We start from the raw sequence: 13,124 nt of genomic DNA on the forward strand, positions 1-13,124 counted from the left end.
CTGGAAAACAGGCGAGCTAAAACTGTTATCTGTGGAATGCAAGGGCACCGCTCGGAGAGAGAAGGGAGGAGGGAAAGGGAAGGAAGAGGGGGCCCAACTAGTGGAAAATCACTGCAGAAAATTGACCAAGGTATAAAAAGAACACTGTTGCAGGGCTAAGTGCGCAGGATTTGAGACCATACAGTCTCCCTGCACCTTTTACTTGAGCTCAAATAAACTCTGTCTACTTCTCCCCGCAGTGTGTTTATTTGGCGCGACGCACACCGGGCAATGAACCCAGTTGTTGCCTCCCTCGGGCACCTTGTGCCGGCAACACTTCTGTGGGATGCTCCATCCACCTCAGCACTGTAGTGTTCACGAGCTGCATCTCATACCTCAACATATATAGAAAAAGCTGTGTCTATGGCCGAATCGCTGATTCTCCCAATCAGCATCAAATCTTCAGATTTGGATTCGGCCGAATCAAACTGCAGAGTGATCCGAATTAACGAACTGAATCACTGTCCCTGACTCAGGCAGAATACTAATCCAAATCAAATATGGCCTGCTTCGCATACCCCTACTGGCTATGGTCTGTGCTGTAGCAGAGGGGACAAAGACAGAATCAACAGGTAGCCGGTAATGTCCTTCTGTTGTTTTCTTAACGAGGTGATAAACACTGTCATCAATTCCCTACTGGGCTGGCAAGGATGTGGGGGAAGCCCTCCCTAACAAGAGCATCCTACCAGGTTCTGGCCATGACCCTTCCCACTCAGCGCAGCACTGTGGAAGGGAAGGCTGCTCTAGCACCTCCCTGCTTCTAGCCTCGGCTACTGCAGGCATGTGCCTGCATTTTTTCAGTCCAGATGTCTGTGTGGTTACAAACTAGTTTAGCCTAGCCAGGTTAGACTAACCTGCAAAGATTGAATCAATTCAGGCTCAGGCTCTTTGAATGTCTATCCCTATCCCTGGAGGAGAGTATATATCTTCTTTAGCCATCCAACCCAGGGTTTATTTGGCAGAGGAAAGACTTCTAAAATGCACTTCTTGGGGTATCAGGTAGGTGTAAAAGATCTACATTTCATTAATTTGCAGTAATTTAGGGTTCTTATCTGGGCTAAAGTGCTCACATTTATCAGTCCAGTTTCAGTATTTACTTATTTAAATAGCTCTAACAAAAGAGACCGACTAGTATCTAGCAAATTGGTCACTTACCTGAAATGCAAAATGTTGAACTCACTTGAATTCAGACACAGCACAGACTTTACATTCTGTCTCCATAATACAGTTACTGATCTACTTGCTGGACTACTAGCAAATAGAACTGTTTCTCCTATTCCAAACCAACCAGAAAGTCTCCTGCATCTGAGAGAACTTTCCAACAAAATTGGAGGAAATGCATTTGTTTTGACTAAAAAGTTTCATTTTTGACAATTTGGCATCTTCCCAACAAATAATTAAAAAAAACCCCACAGTGTTCCCAATCAATATAGGTCTCATTGCCTTCCCACCTACTTTTCACTTATGAATTGGAAGAAAAACAGCCTTTCTGCTTTATCAGTTCACAACCTCTCTCAACTTCTATTGAAATAATCAAAATGGCAAAAACATTCTTTTTGTACCTGCTAGATCAAATGAACAAAAAGATTACAGCTAAACAGTTTTTCAACAATAGAAAATGAAAATATTAACATTTAGAGATAATGCTAATAGCAACCAACTCTGACTAAAAATAATATACCTAATGCATCACATGATATTGTGACTTTAAAATCTTGTATTGCCCTCAAAAGTTAAAGATGCTTTAACATATGCTGTAATAATCTGTCATGAAATTAACTTGTTTTTAAATGCTATTTTTAAATGCTATATAGCAACAGATTCTATCAGCCAGTGAAAATACCTATTATGGATGATATGGGTTCAACTCTACAAACTGTATTATCCTAAATATATTCATTATAACTGCCAATTTGGTACCAGGCAGAGTTAGGCATGAAATTCAATACCTGCATCTGCAATAGCATGAACATGTACACGCTATTTACCACTAAACTGCTTTAATTTATCTCTAAAAAGTATAGAAAACTTCTGGTCTCAAGAGGCTTTGCGATGCTTAGAGTTTGGGAAGCTCTCTGGAGGTGCCAGAATAGATACTAGCATAAGGATATGTTGGTGAGCAGGACTTAAGCCCCAGGAACAGCCTAAAGCAGGGGAGACACTAGAATAGACCAGGGGACACTTCACCCTTCCACCCACCACTTTGACTGTACTTTTTGTTTTCAGGCCCTGCAGCAAGCTGGCAGTGTGCCAATGAGTATACAGAATTATAGTTCTGTATCGTGTCTGTAGAGTTTGCTGCTGCTGGGAAGAAATGTCATTCCATCTTTTTACCACTGATATCAGGAGGTTTTTTCCCTGTTGGGCATCTGCAGCAAAAAAATGAGGTGACATTTCTCCTCGGTAGCAGCAAAACTTCAGCTGCTGCTCCTATGAGATGCCCAGTGCCAGAGCCTCTGGATCCAGAAGGTCGAGGACAGTGGGGCAGGCAGGACTACCCAAGGGCACAGTCCTAGCCAGTTATGCTTTTGATAAAGGAAGCTGCCATGCACAGCATCAAGAATGCTCTGAAGTCTGAGATATTTAGGCAATTCAACAGAAGTCTTATTAAGCACTGCCATATATAAAAATATGATGTTTCCCTGAGAGGCATTTATTGGCCTCTTGGGGAAACATAACATGCAATAGTGGGTACTAAGTTTGTAAATGTAATTTCATGTAATAAAATGTTTTTAAAAAAACAGCAGAAAAAAAACCTCACCGACATCCATGGCAGTTTCCATGAAGCTCTTCTGCCTTGAGGCAAATTCAGCTAACAATTTCTGTTGCCTCTCTCTGGCCTTTTGTCGTCTAGGGGAAAGAGAAGTTGAGAGAAACAAATATAAGAGTTGGGGAGAAAAATTGTAATGGCTTTTGTTGATAGTATAACATTTCACATATCATCATCTAAAATTCAAGCTTTACTCCTATACCATAGTAACTTCAAACTCTACTCCAAACTAGTCCTGTCAAAGTAGGCAGGAAAAATAAATGAAGAATCTAGTATACTAGGATGAAAACATGAACATTTTGTAGCTCTAAGGCAAGGGTCTAAAGCTAGTAAATGAAGTCAACGAACAGATGCTGAGCTAGGAAAGGTTTACTGGTTTAGGAAAAAAACAAGGATCTTACTCTGGAAAGGGAATTTCCTAACAGGCAGTAATGGCAGCTTTAGTATAAATAAAATATAATGTCTTCTACAGGCAGTGCATTTAAATTACACTAATGAAGAGTGATTAAAAAAAATATTCGTCCAATCCAAAAACAGTCAACCTCACATATTCCCACTATCAAGAAGATACATTTTCTTGTATGAGCAAAGTAAGTACCTACTGTGAGAAAGAAGCATTCTCAAAGACAATCTGAAGTGTGTGCCATTGTCAGTGGTCAGGGAGAAAAGACACAAAAAATCAAGTAGGAGGAAGACACAAGCACCGAATTAATGTCTTAATTATCAACTTATTAACGCAAAACTATATTGAAATTATATAAAAGAATGTGATAGTTGCAACATCAAGCATTCAAAAGTTAGGAAATGCCAGAATTAATGCTGTCCAAGGAGCTTTGAGTCTGCCTTTTTTTTTTTTTTTTTTTAAGAGGTGTTAAACATCCACAGCTCCAATTTACTTCAGTTGTAATTGTAAGTGCTCAGTTCTCATGAAAATCATGCCCTTGAGGTTTCAAATGAGCATCCAGAAAAATGAAGAACACAATTAGTGTCCACTTAGGAAATTTTGGTGCGCGTGTCTTGTCCACCAACACAAAGCAAAAGTTACAGTAGAACAAGAGGCAGCCTAAAGTGTGCAGTTACCAAACATGGAACAGTGAACCAGTTGTTTGGTGGGGGTTCATATATGCTAGAGCTGTGATTCTCAACCTGGTTAATGTGGCATTTTGGGGTGCCATGAGATTCTTTTAAGGGTGCTGCAGGATACTAGCACAATATTAATGCTGTTATGTGTGAGTAATACCTAAGATTCATAAAATATTGTGACCCTGCAACTCTCAGACATACCAAGAGTCCCAGGCAGACATCAAAAGTGAATTATTCAATGGGAAATGACAGAGAGAATTAAAATTATTGGTAAGAAATAGAAAAACCTCACATAACAGCCACTTGCACTGAAGGAAAAAACTAAACAAGAATACATTTTTGTCCTCTTTCATAAAACTGGCTTCTCCTCGCTATACTTTCCCTGTCTTCTGCTCTCTTCCCAAGAAAATATACTACAAGCAAATTAATAAGATACAAGACTAACAAAGCCCTGGCTGGAATGATCTAATTGGGGATGTTCCTGCTTTGAGCCAGGGGTTGGACTAGATGATCTCCTGAGGTCCCTTCCAACCCTCATTTTCTATGATTCTATAAAAAAAACCCAGATCTCTTTGTAATGAACTACCATAGGTGGAATATTCAGTGTTGGGTTCTACCTAAAATGAGCAATTTTTAGGAAAGTACTGGAAAAGCATTTTGCAGAGTTTATGTTCATCCTGAGAGGCAACGCATTAATTTATTATTTTAAAGAAGTATAACTTTTGAAATGTTTATATTTAAAAGTCTAAATGTACTTATTTTTGTTTGCTCCTTTAAACACTTATCAGATTTACCTATGCCATTTTCCATCTACTGAGAAAAATAATATACATGCATTACATGAAAAAATAAGATTTTATGTTTTAAAAGACACAAAATATTACTTAAGATATTCATACATTGTGAACTGTATATCTTATTACGGCACAAGTACTGTAAATCACCTACATGCTTTAAGTTAAATATGCATTTAAAGAAAAGCAAGAAACATTAGTAATTGTTCTTGATTATTACACTCACTTGATTTGCCTGGGTATTTTTATAATTCAAGTGGTCCCAAACTTGTATTTGTCACACTGAAAAGCCACCATTTGCAAAATTATGTTTTATTTCCAACAAGTTTAAAATTTATTATCAGAGGATGCATCAGCAACTGGAGCTAACTTTCATTAGAAAAATATTAGTTATTTTTCCCTGGGTATTTCTCTCACAACCTTGGCTGTGCTTTTACTAAAAACAGAGTGACTGTAAATAGAGACCCTTAATAAGGAGACATAAACAAACTCTGACGGATTCAGTCCAGCTCAGTAATTTTCCATCATGGCCCAAGGGGCTAAGACACTAAAGCTGAAATATATGGCAAATAGCTAAGACACTCTTTTAGCTCCATGTGTCTTGGTTTCTATGGTGACAAGCAATCATGTGGGTGATACTAAGTTTATCTTTGTAGACTGAGGAAACCAGAAATGGGTCATCACTGAGTGCTCACAAGCCAGCTTGATCTTCTTGACTACAAGACTAGACTTGAAATGCAAAAACAAATTGCAAGTTAATTGTAAACAGCATATGTGAGCAGAAACCCCCCCTGTAATATTAGATCCATCTTAATTCTAATCTGTCACAAGGTATTGTCCTGTTAGCAAATTTGTTTCAAGTCTTGGCAAATGTTACAGATTTAGGAAAAAGCAAATAGTCAGTTGGGCAGGAAAAAATGGATTATTTTTTTTTGTAATGACTACATTAGCCTGTGAATTTAAACCAAAATAAAAACAGTCAGAATGCCTGTGTAAATATCACTTTATATAAAAGATCATGGAATTATTCTTGCTTGTACATTGTTATGTTTATAGTTATGTTTCACGGATTCTCTCCTTCCGTCTATGTAAACAAAGCACCACATAGTTAAATAATGGAAAAACAAGTACAACAAAGCATAGGATGGAGTTGTAAGAGAAATCAGTTCAATATGTCATTAAAAGAGAATTTACTATTCTAAACTTTGTTACTTCATTAAATGACGGAAGAGAGTATTTTAGTTTGCAGTGTCCAGTTTAGTGTTCAAATCTAAAACTATAATGACTTAAGAAAAGGAGACTTCAGAGAAATATTTAGTTATCCTACTATCATTTGCACTTTACTGATTGAATAGACTGAAGTCTTTTTGCAAGGGCCAGCCTTACTCTGAGCAATTCCATCTTCAAGCGGTTACTTGTTTTGCAGGTATAGCTTTTGACATAAAAACTGAATATCTTAGGATCCTGAAGTTCTTAAGGTCTGTCTTGGATTTATATCCAGCCACATAATCACATTTTAGTTTTAAGATCATTTGCAAGAAATAAAATAAAATAAAATAAAATAAAATAAAATAAAATACTGATGTTAATACAACTGAAACCAAACCAGGAATAAAATTAACTGGACTGATTCATTTTTCTGAACTGGATAAAATTATAAAGAACAGTATGAATCTGGTTACATAAACCATAAATGCACAAAAATACTATGCACAAACATATGCATGTGCGCGCATATACACACAAAGTACATATTCTTATGCATTCCTGTCCCTCTCCTGGTTCTATCCAGTCCATGTCTTTGGATGTCCCATTTTCCTTACGTAGTCAGTTCCAGTCTTCACTTCAAATACTTGTAATCCCATTGCCAGTCTTCTAGCCTGCTGACTCCAGAATTGTAAGTGAAACAACTGTGCAATTATAATGTTCCAGTAGAGTTAAAAGCCTCAGTGCAAAAGCACACTCATGTGGCAATTCTACTTCCAGTTCTGGCGATGGCATAATGCAGAACTAGTTTATAGATATCTCTGCATGGTGTTGTGACCCTGTGACTTACAGACATACCCAAGAGTCCCAGGCTGACAAAGATCAAAAATGATTTTCTTTTCAATGGGAAATGACAGCAAGGTTAAAAAGCTGGCTAGGAGAGACTTAAAATTCTCACCTAGAAGTCACTTGCACTACTGGGGAAGAAACAAAAACACACATTTGTCCTCAATACTACCCAATCATCCTCTTTCATAAACCTGGCTTCTCTTCACTAAACTCTCCTTGCCCTCTGGCTCTCTCCTCAAAAAACACTCCACAGGAAATTTAAATCCAAAAAACAGATCATAAATGGAGTAATTCACAAATTTGCTCTTTTTCTATGTTACCTGAGAACCATTCAGTTAAACAATAGAAACATAAGTGCATCAAATGATAGGATACCGTTTCAAACAAAACCAGCTTAACATTTTTTTAAAAGGAAATCAAATGTTGTAAACTGAGTGCAGGCTGACCACGAACAGTCTGGATCAGCAAATTTGGACTGCCCTGTGCAGTGCTGTGATATGTTGCCAAGCAGACTAAGGAAGTCTGCAGAGCTTGCTGAAATGTGTGCACAAGGACCCCCCCACACTAGCTACAGTGTCAGGACTGCAAGGTCTCCACTCTTTAGACATCAGCAAATGTCTGTACACATGGCTCTGGGTAAGTTCTGCACCTAGAGAGCAAACCTAGGAGAAAGTTCACAGGTTATCTGAATGCGTGCGCAGTCTTAATCTCATTACTTTAACACTGGTTTTAGTCTTTCTCATTCTCCCATTGATCTTTCCCCACCTCACTCCATCCAGCTCCTTGTTCCCAGTCTCCTTTCCCAGCAAGGTCCGGTTCTCTCCAATCTCCAATTTCAAAGTGATACTAAATACTATAGAAACACTGAAGTATTTTAAAAATTGTGCCACAAAAGAGAAAGGAATAGGATAGGGACTGAGAAGGGGGGCGGTTATGAAATATGAGCTAGCTATGACTAGTTACCTGCACATCAGGCAACCGTTTGTTCCAAGAATTCCTCCTTCCTCCAAAGTGCTGCCTGCTCTCAGTACTTGTTTAAGCCATGCAGGCATCTTACAGCACCAAGCAGCTAAAAAACCAGCTTAGTAATTTAAAGTTAATTTTTCTGGCAAATAATTGGTTGGTTAAAGATTACTGTGAAAAATAAAAATTCATCTATCATGTACGCAGCTCATCTTATTATGATCCCCTAATTCCTGCTATTAATCTTAATATATAAATTACCTTTCCTCTTTGTCCAAAGTCTTCTTCTCAGCAGAACTAATCCTTTTTGGTGGTACTGGAGGAGTCACCTTTCTGCATATGTCTTCAATAATACGTTTATTCAACCTGCTTTGCATTGCTGCTTTCAATAAAATCCTTTCTACTGCTGTCATGCCATCACCATGAGAATATTTTGGAAGTTCTGGTTGGATTAATACCTCCAAATCATCCAGCCATGGAGGATAGTAAGAGTTTTGTTTTCCTGAGAGTTTGTGATGAAGTTTAATAAGCAGGGACAATATGCTTTCTTTGACTTCAAGAATGGCTGTAGTTAGTTGCGGTGTTGCACCAGGTGCTGACCATTTCATTGATGTCTTGGATCGAACTACTTGACTTGCTTCACTACTGTTGCGATTGATGATTTCCTGAAATTTCTTTCTACGTTCTGCAACCAAGCTGAATACTTGAGCTGTTCCTGAGTTCTTAAAAATAGGAAGATAGAAGTAGCGGTTCAATATAAAAAGGATAAAAAATCAATGATAGGCAAATTGTAAAACTATATGCAACCCTTTTTAAGCTTCCAGCAGATACTACATGAAAAAAGGAAGAAACCATTTCTATATATTCTCTTCCTAAACATTAGTATATGCACTAACTTTAAGATACTTCAAAATACAGGGCATGTCCAATCTGTTTTTATCTATTCTTGTTATATTCACCCAAATAAAAAGCAAGCATGAAAATTAAAAATATGGTTTAAGTTTTGGTTGAATTGTAAATAGGTGGCTTCACCATATTTAAATTTAAGACATCGATCTCAGTGAGAAGTGCTGAGTGGTCAGAACTTTAGAAAGCTATGCCACTTTTTAAACAAACTATATATATAAACTGAAGAAGCATAACTAGTGTAAGTGTCTCCCACTCCAACTTTCCAAAAAGATCAGCTAGAAAACAGGTTTCAAAGAAGTGGGAGCTGACTCCTGACATCACGCTTTTTCAAATCTTGGCCAAATTTATCTTTTTAAGGAAGTGTCAACAACACACACAAACATACCAGCTGGATAAAGTATGTTTTCATTATTGTAGCTCTCTTTAAATCCAATATAAAAAACATGTACATGCTTGTACATGCGAACAATGATGACAAAAGAGATTATCTTATCTACTGTAAATCTTGCATGATTCCTTTTCGTAAAAAACAAGTCAACTTGCTACTAATCACTTCAGATATACTTTCTATGTGAGATTAAAAGGTTAAACACGTTCAGTTTTGGGAAGCTAGATCACAAATAGCATTAAATGTTAGTCTCCAAAGGTAAAAACAGGCTCATACACAAAGCAAGCCAGTATTTGCTCCTGTAGTAAGCTAGCAAAAACATATAATACTCTTAATGGGTGGCAATATTTTAAATAAAAAACAAAATTATTTCAAATTCTAAGACATATATATCATTGCTTAAATATCTATTCAAAATTAAGAATGTCTGAAAAATGCAAAGTCCCTTGCAAAAACAAAAACAAAAAAATTCAAGAGAAATTATGACACTGCACTGAAAGTTAAGATGAGCACAGTAAAAGCAGTATTACCAGTTAAGTGCATTACAATACACACAAATCTACCTCTCTTTGAAGGCTCTTGGGCTGCCTTGAACTCTGGTAGATTGAAGACAAAAGGAAAGAATTAAAAAAATTCATTTAGAAAAAGATCTGATTTGAATGAACTTCTACACTTGAACAATTTGTCTACTGCAGTAGGGTAAGCAGGGAAAAAGAGTTTGGCGCTTTAAAAATCCTTTCTATATTAATGTTAAGTAGTCTAAAAAAAAAGTAAGAAAAATCTATGTAGTAACTTTATGGCATTCTTGCTATAGAAGCAGGATTTGTTTACACTTACCTGGGAAGGAGCTAAGCCATCAGAGCTGGTACTTGCAGGAGCCTCTCTCTTCACTTCCGGAGCAGTTTCTGGTACTCTCACCCGAACGTAGTTAATAAAATGACGCATGTTGGTTACCAAGTGGCTGCCTGGAAACCAACTGTCATGGCAGCGTTCCTGTCCAGCCACAAAGTCCTAGTTATTGAAAAACAAATACATGGAAAATATCTTGTGTCGATAATATCAATATTATTTTATAGTCTGTAATATATTATGCCGCCTTCACCAATATATTATTACTTCTATGGTAAAAGGAGATTGCAATGTAGAGCTTGCATTTCTCAATGAAAACGAAAAATTAAGACAATAGGCTTATAACTACTTTTAAGACTAATGATTGCAAAAATATACGTCTACTTCTAATGAACTAAAATGTATGCTCAAGTATCTGAACAGTGAGGAGAAAGAAACTATTCAGGGTAGTAAAATAGGTATAGAACCAAAAGTAGTGAAATGAAATACTGACTGTGTTCTAATAAAGAGTGAACTAAGCTTCTAAGAAAAATAATGGCAGAATTTCAGTCACCTGAGTTGCATAAAACAGAACTGGATAAAGCAGGGGTCACAAACCTATGGCCCATGAGCGAGATCTAGCCCTTGGAACCAGTGGGTCCAGCCTTTGGACATGGAGCTTCAGCAGCAGGTGACTTTGGTTGTAGACACTCTGCCCGTGCCATTATAGGGACAAATAGAAGCCAGGTCTTAATACTGTCCTGCCCACCTATGACTCAAGGCCAGCCAATTCAGCCCACAGATGGGAAAGGTTGCCTACCCCTGGGATAAAGTGATGGAAGTATGTATTGTGTGCTAGCAGAGGCATGGACTGGCTGTCCCAAAAAGAATAATTAAAATGCTGCTTTCACCTCTGCTCAACTTGGTTGCTCTGAGTACAAAACTGCAAGACTGCTCAAGACAATTGGTCTGCAATTGTGATACTGTTCAGTAAATTTGAGGAAAGGCAACTCAAATTTCACACCCTGTGCAGTTCCTCATCCATCTTCCTCTTCTTATCATTTTAAATACAGCTTTAAAAAAAGACTTTATTTCCCTAGGCTACTACATAGTGGATGTAGCATGACTACCGAGTATTTACTTCCTTGTATAAACATTACAAACAAATAAACAACATTCTGTTAGCATAATTGTGTTTCCATTAATGAAGTGACTTCAGATTTTTTCCTCTATGTAGTACCTGAGCCAGATTCTTCCTTCCAAGAGCAATAACTATAGAGGCCATGGGGAACATTATAATAGTCTAGTCTGCCCCTTCATAACACAAACCATAACACTATATGTAGTAATAATAAAACATTACAGATTAGTAACTTGTGACTGAACTGGACTCAAGACATATAATTCAAGATATACCTAGGTTATTGTAATGAGAGACAGAAATACTAGGGAGCATTGAATGGATCCCTGGCTATATGAGATAACACATTAATGCTGTATCTATAATCAGATCTTAAAATTCTTGCTTTAAATTTAGTTTTATTTTTAAATTATACTGCAGTTTACTAATTGTACTATCAAAAAAGATCATACATTACACTTTTTCTTTTGTCAGAGAAAATAATGGAAAAGACTACCATTTACACTTACCTCTTCATTTGTTTCCTGTTCTGGTGAATTTTCCAGTCCCAACTCAATCAAATACAAAACCATGCAAAGGACATGTTCTGACAAATTTTGATGATCCATCAATATCTAAAAAGAAAAAAAACACTGAATTTTTTTTAACTGAGATGATTATCACTTTGAGATTCTTTCTGCATCTCATACAAAATGCCCAGACTGTGGCCAAAAACAGACAGAAAAAGACATCCATAACATAAAATGATGGGTTAGAAAACAACTCAGATTTTCTTCTGTGAAGGTTCAGTGTGGCTCTCATAAGATTTTTTTATATCACAATATGAGTCTTGCATTTACAACTGAATGCCTATTCAAGTATGCTGCTTCACAAAAGTTATGCAGATTTAAAAGACTCCTTGGAGATAGCAAGCCTTTCGTTTCACCTAAGCTCAGGAGCTATGCCTGCTGAGTGACAGATCATAGGTAGGGATGTAGAAAAGAAAGGTTAGGCAGTGTTAAAGAAATCTTAAGAAATAAATACTATCCAACTCCTGCTGTACCTCAGAGAAAAGATCCTAATTAGCTACAAGCATCCTCACAGCTAAATATTAGTAAAGTACTACAGTGCAAATGGAGTACCATGTATTAAACGAAAAAGGTGACTCAATCCCCCCCCCCCAAAAAAACAAAACAAAACAAAAAACCAGTGACCTAGTCAAAGAGCTGACATCTGGTCAGCACAGCAAAGGGGGAATAGTAATTTTGGGAACAATGCAGGAGAGACAAAAAGAAATAATGGAGTACACACCAGTCATCATGGACATCTATACACTAATATAAGGATGATGAGATATAGACAGGAAGAACAAAGTCTTAGTGCACACATAAAACTACTTCTGCAGCAACTCAGAAACTTGGGATAAACTTCAAGATAGAAGCACTGATACAGAAGAGAAGAGCCTGCTCAGGAGAAACAGATGGGATAATGATGCAGTGTGAAGCAAGAATGTATATACTTGCTTTGAAGTCAACAAGGAAGCAGAGACTTCTCTGGGTGGCAATAAAAGAGGAAAAGACTCGCAGGCAACCATTGATCTTTCTGGATCACAGTATATGCATGAGAGGTCACCAGTGCCTTTGATGCATATACCTAGGCTGGAGTACAGAGGAGTGGAGGCTGCCCAGACCTTTCACCCCCACTTTAGATGATTGAGACAGAATCCAAAAGCCAGACCAACTCTGGGCACTCAGTACCTCGATGGCTATAGTTATGCGTGCATCCGGAAACTGAACCCAGATCTCCTGAATGGTAGGCAATGATTCTACCACTGAAGAATATCAGCAGGTGGAGAAAAGAGTAGGAACAATATAAAGGGAGGACATCTAATATACATCACCAAATCAAGAGTAAGTAATGGATATGGTTGTGGCATGGCTGTGAAATTATAAGCAGGGATCCTGGTTTTCTCTGATTTTAAAAAATTCTTAATTTTTGGTTATTGTGAGGGCGCGGCGGCTAGGGGCGGCCGTGAGCTCCCTAGCGCCGCCTACCGTCACGTTAGGGTGACGTAGCACCCTCAGAATCTCGCCCGCCACGACTTTGATGGTTAAATATATAATGTGGAGGCTGCCAGTTCCCTAATGGACGGTCTTGTTGTTCGTCCCTATTCCA

General features: G+C 37.7%; 1 protein-coding gene across 1 annotated transcript in view; it reads right to left on the bottom strand.

Moving 5' to 3' along the window:
* Positions 1–13,124, bottom strand: part of UBR3 (ubiquitin protein ligase E3 component n-recognin 3 (putative)) — a 239,638-nt gene that overhangs the window by 125,335 nt on the left and 101,179 nt on the right. Inside the window, exons 19-22 of the mRNA XM_019553730.1 lie at positions 11,480–11,584; positions 9,839–10,012; positions 7,966–8,426; positions 2,801–2,889 (exon numbers count right to left, since the gene is read on the bottom strand). Of these exons, the coding sequence (XP_019409275.1) occupies positions 2,801–2,889; positions 7,966–8,426; positions 9,839–10,012; positions 11,480–11,584 (829 nt within the window). The remainder of the gene's footprint in view (positions 1–2,800; positions 2,890–7,965; positions 8,427–9,838; positions 10,013–11,479; positions 11,585–13,124) is intronic.

This window comes from Crocodylus porosus, unplaced genomic scaffold (assembly GCF_001723895.1).
Source record: "Crocodylus porosus isolate Cpor-Errol unplaced genomic scaffold, CroPor_comp1, whole genome shotgun sequence".
In the NCBI taxonomy this organism is placed as follows: Eukaryota; Metazoa; Chordata; order Crocodylia; family Crocodylidae; genus Crocodylus; species Crocodylus porosus.